The following is a 13,723-nucleotide window of genomic DNA, read 5'->3' as shown; positions in this document are numbered from 1 at the left end:
CCAAGAACTAATTTGAAAAAAAAATTATTTGAAATTTTCGACAAATGGAATTATTTAACTTAAAAAAATTTATAATATATGAAAATAGAATAAAAGAATACATATACAATAAAAGACTACACACAAAAATATTCCTAACAATAAATATATAATCTAAATATTTTAGATTATATAAAATTGACTCCTAATGTATATAATCATAACACAAGATTTTCTAACTTCTACAAAAATCTCTCTACCCAAAATCCAAAATTGTTCTGAAGCTGCAAAAAAGGTCTTTTAAGATTCTTGAGACAAGCTATTGAAGAGTCATGTTTGTGTTTCATAGGAAAGTAATCGTAGACAGTTGCAAATGTTGTCACTGCTGATCATTCTTCATATACTGTTGAATTTTTCATGTGATGATGTTGTGGATGATTGGAGCTGCATCTCAGTTTTAGAGGTAGTGTTTGAGGATGATGAACTGCAAGAAACTGATACATAAACTCCTGCTGGCCTCACTTTTGGTAACTGCATCAAAGGTTCATTTGGGTTCTGAAAAATGTTCACCACTTTTCTCATCCTTGGCCTCAACATGGAATCAGGATGCAAACATGCCAAACCAACTATCAGTGCCCTTTTAGCTTCTTCCTCATCAAATTTGTTCTCTAGTTTTTTGTCAACACACTCAACCAAATCATTTTCTGCGTGCAAATTCCACACAGAATCCACAAAACTGTTCCCTTGCTTGATCCAGTTTAACCTTTTCCCACATATCACTTCAAGAACTACCATGCCAAAGCTATACACGTCTGATTCTGGTGTAGCTCTCCCTGTGAAGCTTAGTTCAGGAGCCAAATATCCTAGAGTTCCATTTAGATTTGTGGTCACTGAGCCTTCACCTTTGAGTAGTCTTGCTAGCCCAAAATCTCCTAAATGAGCATCGTGATTTGAGTCCAACATGACATTGTTTGGCTTAACATCTCTGTGAACAAAAGGGTTTCCACTCTCTTCATGAAGGTAGAGTAATGCTGATGCCAATCCTGTCAATACTCTGTGCCTCAGTTGCCAGTTCAGACTGCCTTTGGCTATGAAGTAATCAAGGCTTCCATTTTGCATGTATTCATAAACCAAGAGAAGATTCTTGCCTTCAATGCACCAGCCTTGGAGCTTCACTAAGTTTTTGTGGCTAAGACGCCCTATGGTACATATTTCAGCTAAGAACTCTCTTTCACCTGTGTACACACCCAAAGAAACAAGGGGCAAAAAATGGTTAAGAATAGAAGAACAATCAAAATCAAAGGGAAATTATGGAAGGTGTAAACAAATAAGAAGCAACTTCTTTAATTATAGGTTCAAAGATATGGAGTACATATCCATGCATATAGTTTTTTGCTCCTATTGAATGGAATACAAGTCATAGATCATTCAAACCCAGGTAAATTTAAGATACATTAGATTTCCAAATCCTTGTTATTTTGTATGCAGATCAAGTTATCCATTATCAATTGGACTTTTACACACTTCACTTGCATTCTAACTTTAAATAATGAACATTACCAGACCAGTTTCTCAGTCTTTTAAATGGTAACATTATCCCTTGCAGTTGTTAGAGTACTTTGTTAAGGTGTGTGTTATTTGCCAAAACATACCTTGTTTAGAAGTTGCTGAAATCTTCTTTACTGCAACAGTTTTTCCAGAGTATGATATGATTCCTTTATAAACACTGCCAAATGCACCTTTACCCAGAAGATTTTCCTGGCTGAAGTTGCATGTGGCTCTTGATAATTGCTTGTAGGTGAACACCTTGGGGATATCTGCAGCCTTCTTTGATAGGCTTTCTATATCACCCTTCTTTTTACCCCTCACATATCTTCTCCAAACAACTATCGAAATAAAAGGAAATAAGCACACCAGGGCAATTACCAACAAGGTCTTGATGGTGCCAACTCTACTGTGTTGAACAGAAAGAAAAGGAAGTGGCACTGATGTGAATACCCAGTTGAGGACCTGGTGGCTTTCAGGAAAAGTGTTGCCTGTGGAGGCTGTGAAACCAACATAAATGGAGCTTGGAAGTATATCAGGTAGGTCAATTGAATGGTTGAGGACATTCTTCAATTGGCTTTCTGGGTATCCCACAGAGACAAAAATCATTTTACTCCATCCATCATAGTCTACTTTGACCTCAATGTCTCTTCCACTTCTGAGGTCAATGCCAGTGCTATTCAGACTCTCAGATGCAAGTGGATTTGTGATGCTTGTCGTCACTATCCCAATGTGGCTTCCATCTTGATCAAATTCATTCATGACAGTGTTCATCTCTACAGCTAGCTGTTGAAAACCCCCACCTGCACAACATTCATCAAAATTAATGAATCAAAGTCTTATAACTTAACTATTTTCATGTATATCATGTACTAACATAAAAGTGTTTTTACCTGGTGAAGACTGATCAAAGATGCCAAGATATGAGCCATTTGGTGAGGGCCTATTATCGTTAGCAAACACCAGTGCCACTCCATCCCCATAGCTGGTTGAATTTTCTGAAAAAGGAGTGATCCTAAGAGTGAAAGTGGTGGAGATAATTGCAGGCCAAACATTCACAGGGTGAGGGTACAAAACCCGTCCAACATTTCTGGTTGTGTTAGACAGTGTTGAACTTGAGTTGCTGCTTTGTTGTGGCTCTGGGGTGAGACTCAAATACCCATTGCCAGCAGTGGCTGAACCCATGCAAAGCAGCTCACCATTGGTGCAACTCTCAGAAGTGAAAGTTACAAAGGAGAAAGTGTTGTGGTCAACCACAGTGCTTGCTCCAAGTTGAGTTTGTATCAGCAAGTTGATGAACACCAAAAGCATGATCAACATGGTTGTTGTGTTGTGCATGCTCAACCTTGAAATAACTTAGAAGGGTTTTTTCCTTTTTCCTTTTTCCTTTTTCACTTGCTCCATGTTTGGTGTACCTGTGAATGTATATGTAGAATGTGGTGGTGAAGTTTTTCTTGTGTTTTGAATGTTGTGTTGTTATTGTTGAGAGAAGTGAGCAAAGCCAGAGTAGCACTCATGAGTTTTACTTTACAGATAAGTTGACTTTGGACCAAAAATATGCTTCTTGTTGATTTATTTGGAAGTTGGTAAGTGGGGTCTCATAAGGTACAATGGTACATGCAAATATGAGAAAGGACAAAAGGAACTTTGATACTACCTAGGAATTTATACATGTTTTGGTTCTTTCATTTTCTAAAATTTGACCCTTAATTCTTTTCAACCCAGATGAAGGATGAAAACGTGTGGGGGAAAAGAAATAATAGTAGTCATACATTAATATTTTACATTCCCCTATATATGATTCTGACCGGTCAACCTTTATATTACATTTTAATTTTAAATATTAATAATATTGGTCTAGAAAATGAGTGGAGCAATTAGGGAGATAACACGGATAGTATCTAAACCCGACCTGAAAAAAAGAATAAAAAATAACTCGCTATCTCATTCATTACTTACACGAAGACCACTTAAAAAATATTCATAGATATTTTAATATTTACGGATAATCATATATATATATATATATATATATATATATATATATATATATTTTTGCATATACCTCTGCAAATATTTAAAAAATATATTTTTATAAATTATTAAAATAAAATTACAAAAAGTATATAAAATATAGTATAAATTAAAATTTAATTTTAATTAAATTTTATCTTATAAAATATAAATTAATTTTAATTTTAATTTTAATTAAATTTAACTTAAAAAATTAAATTTTTATTTTTTACGAGTAACGAATATCTATGGGTATAGATAGTATAATCTCACACCGGATCCGTTTATAAGCAGGTATTAAAAATACCCGCAACTCGCAGATAATAAATATCTATATATATCAATTATCTGTCACAAATTTTATCAACAGATATTATCTGTCACAAATTTTATCAACAGGTGTAGATTTTTTATCATCTAAGAACAATTGTCTCAACAATCTTTAATACAATAAATAAATGTGAAAAATGAATTGATACTGATTTTATTATATTTTCTTCTAATTTTAATTGTTTTTCAAATAATATTATTATGACATAAAAATACATCATCAATGTGCAATTATTTGGAGATAAATGGTTTAATCGTTGTTTGGTTCATATAGGGAAAATAATTATAGTATTGAGAATAAAGAAGTGATATAATATTTTTAAAATATGAAAATAATTAGATTTTTTAGATTATTCCTTAGATAAAAAAAAATACTATAATTTTTTTTTATCTTTGTTAAGCAAATTTCTAGATCTGTCTCGGATCATGAGTACACAATTTTAAAGTATATTTCTCATTAACACTAATTTTCATTCTCATTTATTTATTTCTATAGTACATATATTTCAAAATATTATTTTTTTCTTAGGTGTGAAATATTTTATGGTTTTATTTAAAATGAATGTGCTGTTTCAAATATAGAAATGCTAGATTGAGATTTGAACAAAATTATACAATGAATTGATATCTATTACTTTTACCATTTTTATAATTAAAAAAATTTTTGTTTTTCAACAACCATGTTACCGAAGGCGAGTTTTCAAAAGATTTTTTAATGTGAAAAAGAATAAATAAGACTTTCTATTTAAAGTATATTTAGATGTTTTTGAGTTGAGACAATGACGTGTTAGCTTTTACACAACAAAGAGGTTACAATAGAATGTGTTCGTTCTTTATGACTTTATCTTCTCCTCTCTTTTTTTAAATTTCAGTTAGAATCTTTATGAAAATATCCATTTTTCAAATCGTTTCCAAACATGTGTGGAATGTGCTATGATTCCAACAACAAACTCTTCTAACATTAAAAGACTTGATGGTTTTAGAGTTCGACATAAATTTGAATAATTTGGCCAATGAGTCTACTCTTTACTTCATATACATCATCATCATATTTTAAGAGTAAGGGTTCAGAAACTAGAAGTTAAGAAAACATACAACAATGACTAGAGGTTTGTCTTTTTGCTTCCGCTTTTCTTATAACTTGAATATGCTTAAATATGTTTGGTTGACATATTTAGATTTATTGAATCTGTAATATAAATCTATTTCATTTGGTATCAGAACATGTTTATCCTCTGTTTTATTTGGTTCACCCTTTTGCATATTTTTTTTTAATCTTAACAATTCTTTTGAAACTGGATAGATATTTTTAATTTTTGATTTATTCTTCTTTCACTATTTCAATTAATAAGTGTTCATTTTTAATCCCTCTCATTAACTCTTTCATAAAATTCAGCTTCTTTTTATTTTAGTTTACAAAGAATAATTCAAACAAAAAATCTCAAACTTGAATCCTTTTTGCTTCTCTAATTATTACGTGTTGATTTGCCAATGAAAATCAAAGGGAAAAGTAGGATGCATAAGAAAATAGAGAACAAGAAAAGTATATTATGTATGTTGAGTAAACGATAATGCCATCGATTAATGAAAAAAGCTAATAACTTTTACATTGCCCTTATAATTGCATTTTCTCAATAATATAAAAATTTAATAAGTTACTTTATCTTTAGAATGGTTAGGAAAGAAATAACAATAGTTTATTTTTTTTTAAAGATTTCTCAAAAGATAAATATGAGTAAACGATATGATGTAATCACATACAAGTTTACAAGTATTTTCACAAAATATAATATAAATGTATAATAGAATAGTAACGAGGCTTTTCTTACGCATGTTGACTTAAACTAAATTACTATTCGTGCTACAAGACAACTTCTAAAAGATTTTACTATAAATAAAATAAATGTATACAAATTTTCGTACTATTATTTTGAATTACACAAGTACATAATATTACTTATTGTTTTTTTTTTATCTTCTAGAGATATTTAAAACACTATGAGTACTTTTGAAGTTACTTTTATGATGAGGGTTTAATTACTCTTATGAGGGTTTAATTACTCTTATCAGGTATTATCCTCTTCATGTCCTTATGAGATAAAAGAACAAGTATTTTATGATACTAAATTACTTTTATAATGAGAAGTTTGATGACTCTTATAAAAAAACATAGTCATTAATTATTATAATATTTTAGATAGAAACATTAATTCATAAAAACTGATTATTTGTTATGATGAAAAGATATGAAATAATCATGTCTTATCCACACTCTACCAGACGCTTAAAAAGTAGAGAGAATTAAATTAGACTATAGTATTAGATATAAATCATGCATACCCTCAAGTAATACTTTAAAACTACTTAAAAAAGTTAAAACAATAATTACCTTAAATTATTTTTTATTTAAAAAGTAAAATAGATATAAAACATAGTGATAATAAACTTATTTCAATAGAAAATAATATTTAATTGAACCAAAAGTAGTTTGAGTCAAACCAACTCATAGGGTCTAGTTAAACAAAAAATAATATTTAAATAAACTTATTTCATAAGTTTGCTTCAAATTTTTTTACTATAAACAATGCATGCATGAGAATAAAGAAGCATTGCATCAACCTCATAATAAGAACATTTTATTGATAAAGGTCACTAGGAAATTTATTGGAACCTACAGAATATCCCTTGTGGAAGTTATTCATGCATATTAGTTTCTCCATTAAACAAAATACAAAGATAACAAAAACCAGAACTACATGACACACGCATCAATATGGAAAGAAAGCAGTATCACTGAGGCCAGGTTTGCTTGTTTAGGCTGCACTGGAAAATCCACAAGAAGGGATGAGCACCACAAATAGCTTCTGCAGTTTCTACAGCTTCGACCAAAGACGGCTCAAGCTTGCTTGAATTGAGCCATGAGGCTCATCCGTTGGTAAATACACATCATCCTCAAACTGCATAAGTGTCATTCAACACTGGTAAGACATCAATGATACAACAGATCCTAAAATTTAGAAAACACATGATGATTTTAAATCCAACTCAACCCTACAAAACTAATTTTGTAAAACCAGAGTTGACATCTATTCATATAGTATAATTTAACTTTATCTCTAGTCGATGTAGACTCCTCATCACATCCTCTCAAACAAAAGACTAGACATCTCGAGCATTAGACTAGGAGAGAACTTGATAATGACATGAGTTTGGATAACATCGGATATTATCTTAAAAAGTGAGTTTATGCCTAATACCCTCAAAATTAGGGTTTTAAATGAAGTTTGCATCCCACTTATATATTATAATTTGGTTTCGTCTTTATTATAATTTGGCTCTGTCTCTAGTTGATTTGAGATAATTATTTGAATAACTTATACTTTCAACGTAATAGCTATGATGCACATCTACATGTATTGGGTCTGATGTGTATTCAAAGCTTATTTTGAAAATGGTAGGATACTACCCGTGAAATGCGTACTTAAAAATGTATAAAAACTCTTGAAACATAATAAATATATAATTGCAAATTATCAAAATAAAAAGTAATAAATTATTGTTATCATAAAAATATTGGTGTTTCATAGATGGATATTTCATTCATAAATATAAGTAAAATATCTTGAAATATCATATACGGATATGAGACAAATTGAATACGTGAGAGCATAACAGCAACTTTGAACCAAACCGTTTCAAATTCTAATTAATGAAAAATGGAACCATTTTAGAAAGTCTGACTAGGATCATTTGCACAAAACATTTCTGGTTCAAAACAAACCACAATATGAAAGTGGTTCGATCAGATTCTTTGCAAAATCTATCCATGCTCATGCATGAATATGTGTAAAATGGTTAACCAAACAGTTTCATACCAAACCAAATCCTAAGTAGGTTTTCAAAGGTTAAGAGCAAGTTCAATGGAAAAAGATAACAATGTAAAACCCATTATGCCAGAAATGGACTTTAAAGATAGAGGGTGGAATGCCCAACAAACAACAAACCCACTAACTCAACCCTACAAAACCAACTTATAAGGTGAGGTTTGTACCCATTTATATATTATAAATTGGCCTTTAATGGATGTGAGACTTCCAATAGTAAGTAAGGGTAATAAAAAAAGAGTTAAAATTTCCAACTGTGTTTATTATTGGGGATGCTCTAAGGATAGTCAATTGGTGAACATGTCTAACTTGTGCAAGCTTTTTAGGGAAAAGAATCAATACCTTCACAATTGGACCATCCTTGTTTGAGATGTTGACTGGTAAGAAATGAAGATTTGGCATCTTTAGATGGACATAAGCAATGTCAGGAAATCTGAAGCATAAAAGCATGAAAGTCTTGTTATTCCCTCAATGATTGAAACAAATGCATTGAACTTGTGGCATTTAGGGGACAACCTAAAATGTCTGTCAAATGCAGAGACAATAGAGAGACAAATAACCTGTTCAGTGTGGCCTTCGCCATCAGGTAGAGTGTGTTTTGAACAGAAGGGCTATAGACTCCCCTATTTGGTGGCCCAAAAAATGTGTCAGCCAGAACTGTTTTCACTTCCAGATACTTGTCTGTGAAGTAAAGTGGCTTCTGAGGGAGGGTGTATAGCGAATCGTATGAATACCTACAACCAAATACAAGTTGTTGAAATAAAAGACAAAGAGACATACGATGAATCTTTAATGTGTATGAAACACATGATGTTATGTAGTTGTAAATGAGAAAATACAAAGAGATGGACCTAAGCCTGTTACATCTATGAGAAAACTTCTCAAGCTAAAAATCCTTACCTGGATGAAGCAGTGTGAACTCTTTCATTTTACAATTAATCAATGACAAGAAAATTTTCAAGAAATACTAATGAAATTGTTCATATTGTGCCTACAGAACTGGTATATAGGATTAAGGAGTTCAATTTAAATTATATAGGGACAAAACTTACCTCCACAGAGCAGTTACTTCTGTTGCCAAAATCCTATCACGGGTATCAGGAAGTGCTGTGTACTTGTCTCTTATGAAATTCACAAAACCAGACTGCCCAAAAGTTGCAAGAAAAACAGAGAAGGAAACCAGCATCAACATTTATTTTCAGAAGAATATATCTTTGTAGCAAAAAACTATGCAACACAGTCCAAAAACCAGTTCTCTACTATATACTGTTATCTCCAGTTGTACTAACAACATTATTTTTTTACCAGAACTTGTGTATTACAGTTACAGAAATTGGAAAAACGACACGAAAATTATATGTGGAAAGCTTGCCTGGGTTGTTTTCAACACCGACAATCCTTCAATACCAGAAGTCAGTTGTAGTGAACCAGACTTCTGTACTATTGCCTCTGCTGTATGCTTCTCAGATCCAAGTTTGAAACCTTACAGAAATAAAACCAAGGATTCAGAAAAGATACAAACTGCAGTTTATAAGTCAGATTTGTTTCACTAAATCAAGAATTTTTCAGTATATTCTGTTTCAACAATAAGTACTTAAACAAAAGGGAAGAAACCAAAAAAATGATTAAGTGATATCAATAGTGCCAATGATAAAAACTGCATAGTTCAAGATGAAAAATAAAAGTTTGAACAAAAGAAAGGGTAGCTAAAACTCCCTTAAATATTTCAGATTTTATAACCAAGATCAAACAAAGAATCTTCAACTGTAACAGAAATTGAATGGAACATAGTACGATATATACAAGCACATTCTAAAACAGACAATTTTGAAATCTATAGTAGTTTGACTAACCATGTTCATGAGGTTGACCATCCACAATGACACGCTCCCATGGTTTTTCCACAATATTCACAATAGCACCAGTAACCTACAGAAAAGCAAGTAAGAATTTCTTTGGCATAATAAGAAAAACATGTAAGAATTTTCTTTCTGCCATGATTTTTCATGGTAAATGATCCCTAATCTTTTAAAATCTCGTTTCAGAGGCAAGCAAAAATAGACAACTATTTCTCTCATTTTAGCTGATAAAATGGTAAACGGTACTTCCAAATCTCTCGTCAATATGGGACTTGAGTTCTTTCCCAGTATACTTCGAATTTAGATTCATGAAGGCAAAGCAGAAGAACAACACCAAAGATCTGACAGAAAATTTGAACTTATATACTTGCTCACGCTCAAAACCATTGCACTTGGTGCGTGAATAATATGGTAGATGACTCGTTATAAGACGGTTCAGAACAAAATGTTCAGCTCAAAACAGATTAGAAAAACTACAACAGGATAAAGGAACGACAAAAACAAACAGAGAGCATGAAGTAGAGATACTGATAAAAGATTTTCAGTCACCAACCTTTTGGTAAAATGATACAAAGTGCTTGGCAAGTAGAATAGCAAAGTCCTCGACAGAAAGTATGTCCGAGCATTCCTTTGCTTTCGCATACACCTAATTCAACATTAGATAAAAGCTAAAAACTTAGTGAACTGAAGATCAGACAAACATATTCATGTTCTATACAAATTCAACTTTCGAGAAACATGTACCATAACAAGAAAATAAGATTGTCATTCATGTATACGATCTAAACTTGAAAAGTTCAAATTATTATTCATGTTTAAGCTCAACTAAATGAGTAAACCATTGAAAATAGATCTTAAGCAAGGAGTATGCATTCAGATCAAAGGGGTTGACGGATTAAAAAAATTCACAACCAGATATCAACTAACTGGTATGATATCAGCCCCATTAAAGAGCTCAACGAATCAAAACCTTAAACTCCACACACCCAAACACCTGATCTCACTTGCAGAACAAGTTGAAAACAGATTCAGATTCTCTATTTTTCGTTTTCCACTTTCCTCGCAAATCTTTCCACGTAAACTATGTGAAAATGTAAACGCTTTTTTCAAAGAGATTTCAAAACTTTGATTCCTCAAGTTCTGAGGACTAACCCCTTCCAATAGAAATCATCAATCAGAAAAAGTACAAACTTCAGAGTTAAAATGTAAAAAAAAAGAAAAAGTAGAAGAAGAAGAAATCAGAGATACGAGTTGATATTTACAAGGTGGTACTTGTTATTACCGTGTTTTTCATGGTATCAGTGGCAACTATGTCAGAGTTATCATCGCGGAGATAGGAATTGACGCAATCAGAGAAGAGACTAATACCCACGCGCCACTCCACAACGAAGTGACGACCCTGGGGCGTCTTCCACACGCGCGCAACTCTCACGCGCTCTTTTCCGTGCCTCTGCTCGAACTTGAACCCCTCCACAACTTCCTGCGCCATGTTTTGGAACGCTCTTACGTTGTTCAGTTCTTTTCTTTCCCTTTTAAGTAAAGTGAAAGAGTGAGTAAGATGTGATTTTACGGTTTCGAGTTTCGCTCTATTTATACCCGCGCGTGTTTCAAGTGCGGACAATGGCATCTTTGCCTGTTTCACAGATTTACCATTAACTCTGTGTGCGCGTTACATCATCGTCCAAACAAGTTCCAAAATTTTCAATTTTCTGACAACAAATTGCTCTTGACTTAACCAGGATTTAATTTCTTCGATTAATTAAAATTGGTTAAAGTTATAAAATTAAGACAGAGAAGAGACTAACATTTTCTTATTTTTTTAAAATTTAATTAATAGTAAAAGTATATTTGAAAAAGGTGTTAGAATTTTCTCTTTCTTTGAAACATGGTTGTCCAAAATTTATATGAAATTGCTACGTGGAAAGAAACCCAATTTGAAAATCATGGATGTGTCGTGGAGTTACTAGGATAGGATAAGGACGTGCAGGTTTTAAAGGTAACATGTATTAAAATAAGTTAAAAGTCAGTACGGCAATGTAATTTATATGCTTAATGAATAAGTGTAAAACTTTATATTATGACGATTCAATCATAACTAAGTATAATAATAAGTTTATTATTTTATAATTATTTCGGTGGTAGGAGCTGAGTCGTCTAATACCTCCACGTCTTCCTCTTCTCGTTTCTCGTCCGTCCGGTTCTCGTTCCTTACTCCTCGATTTCCTCCTCTGTGTGTGGGTGGGAGACCTGTCAAAGATTCTCCGATGCCAAAGTCAGTTTGAGTAACAGCGTTTTCAATGGAACAGTAATAAATGTGCAGTAAATGCAACCTATCTACCACTCACCCTGGATCTGTATTTATAGTTTTTGTGATGGGCTTGGGATTAGTGAAAAGTTAATCACGACCCAAATTCAGCCCAATAGCTTTTAGCGATTACTTACCTTAATCTTAATCATGGTTAATTAGCGATGTGGTCGGCCGGCCTCCCGAAGTTTGGTCCTATGACCGGCCGGCCCATATAGGCAATCTGGTTAATTAGCGATATGACCAGCCGACCTCATATGAGTTGTTGTTCATCCAGATGGCAAGCGGCATGGTTGCGTAATTGGATAATCATGGACCTACGGATGTCCGGCCTATCACTGCCCGACCCCTCCTGATGAGGAGCGGCAAGGTAGCGTGATTGGACCATTATGGTTATGCGGACGTCCGATCTGTTCGATACCCGATCCCGACTAATACAATAATATTTTAAAATAATAATATTATATGAGCTAGTTGTGCATATTTAATTTTTTTTCAATATTTTATCTGTGTTTCAGTTAAAAGAGTCGAGAGTCGGGTGTTCTTTCTTATTTTACCTAATATTTTGATCTGTCTAACGTTCAAGTTAAATATAATTTTAAGAATTGATTAAATTTTAAAAAAAAATATTTTTACCTTAATATTAATGGTATATTTATAATTTATAGCAATCAAATCTATTAACTAACCATTAATGCATGTTAATATACCTATTAATTGTTTATAAATGTCAGTTACACTATTAATCAGTCTTTAACCACATAACACGATTGCTTCGATCAATCGGCTAACCCCTGTCAGGAGGGGATTCACGTTGTAACATCAACCCATGTATTCTACTAATACAATTTGAAAATTTTGAATTGTGAAAAGACTTTGTATATTTAGTTTAAATAGATATTATATACTGAGTATTTTATTTCAGGAGAGATTTTAATGTAATTTGAAGATTTTGCATATTGAGTCTAAGTTGAGAAATTTACGTATTTGTCTTAAGTTGAAATTATTGATAATAGTTGTAATTTTTATTGATTAGTAAATCTTTTTGTAGTTTGTAAAGGGGAACATGATATAATCATTTTTGTATATTACGTGACCCTTTAACATTTGTCGAATAGGTTCTTTTTTGTAAAAAATTTCAAGTGTTTTTAAGTTGTATTCAATTTTCCTCTTATATATAAGAGTCATAAATAAAGTCTGAATGGAAATTAAATTGAAGTATGCATAATACATAAATACATTTATAGATAAGAGACAATTTATCAGAAGTGACTTTTGTGTCTTTAAGTAAAAGTGGTGTTGTGTATTTATGTTTAATCTAAAAGGAAAATTAGCAGATAATTAGAAGTAACTTTATATACTCATTGTAAGCCATAAGCCAAAAGTGGTAGTGATAATACTTGAGATTAAATTTTGTTAATATTGTAGGGAGTGATATAAATAAACCTAATTACTGTTTTCTTTCATACAAGTTAACTATTTTAACTATTGTGTACACATTTTCGAAAATATTGTGAAAATGTTTTAAAAACTATCATACAACCACCTATAGCAACTAATATAATTATTTTGAAAAGTTTTCCAAATTTTTTTATAAGCTCACCCTCTTTGAGTTAACATATTTTCTTTTAATTTGGTCTTTGTTCACTTGTAATTTTAGTCTTTAACTTCTAATTATTTATAACGTTGGTCTTTGAGTTTATTTTTATATCATTTGGATCCCTTAATTGTTAATATTATGTAACCTTATTCAATTTTCACTTTTACTGTCAAATTATATTTAATAAAAAACTCATGCTACTTTTACT

The 13,723-nt window shown here is 31.8% G+C and overlaps 2 protein-coding genes across 2 annotated transcripts; both read right to left on the bottom strand.

Moving 5' to 3' along the window:
- Positions 1 to 375: 375 nt before the first annotated feature.
- LOC108324480 (cold-responsive protein kinase 1) lies at positions 376 to 2,844 on the bottom strand. The gene is made up of 3 exons (XM_017557428.1): positions 2,418 to 2,844; positions 1,632 to 2,327; positions 376 to 1,214 (listed from the first exon to the last, which is right to left on the bottom strand). Exons 1-3 carry the CDS (start codon positions 2,842 to 2,844, stop codon positions 376 to 378), a joined length of 1,962 nt encoding a protein of 653 aa, XP_017412917.1.
- A 3,639-nt stretch (positions 2,845 to 6,483) lies between these two features.
- LOC108326630 (uricase-2) lies at positions 6,484 to 11,179 on the bottom strand. Its single transcript, XM_017560234.2, has 8 exons — positions 10,893 to 11,179; positions 10,164 to 10,256; positions 9,605 to 9,680; positions 9,124 to 9,233; positions 8,804 to 8,895; positions 8,312 to 8,485; positions 8,094 to 8,184; positions 6,484 to 6,824 (listed from the first exon to the last, which is right to left on the bottom strand). The coding sequence occupies exons 1-8, from the start codon at positions 11,097 to 11,099 to the stop codon at positions 6,741 to 6,743; spliced, it is 927 nt and encodes a 308-aa protein (XP_017415723.1). The 5' UTR covers positions 11,100 to 11,179; the 3' UTR covers positions 6,484 to 6,740.
- Between the last annotated feature and the right edge of the window lie 2,544 nt (positions 11,180 to 13,723).

The sequence above is a fragment of the Vigna angularis genome, chromosome 3 (assembly GCF_016808095.1).
Source record: "Vigna angularis cultivar LongXiaoDou No.4 chromosome 3, ASM1680809v1, whole genome shotgun sequence".
NCBI classification, from domain to species: Eukaryota; Viridiplantae; Streptophyta; class Magnoliopsida; order Fabales; family Fabaceae; genus Vigna; species Vigna angularis.
The sequence above is the reverse complement of the archived record's forward strand: the minus strand, read 5'-3'. Positions and strand labels throughout refer to the sequence as shown.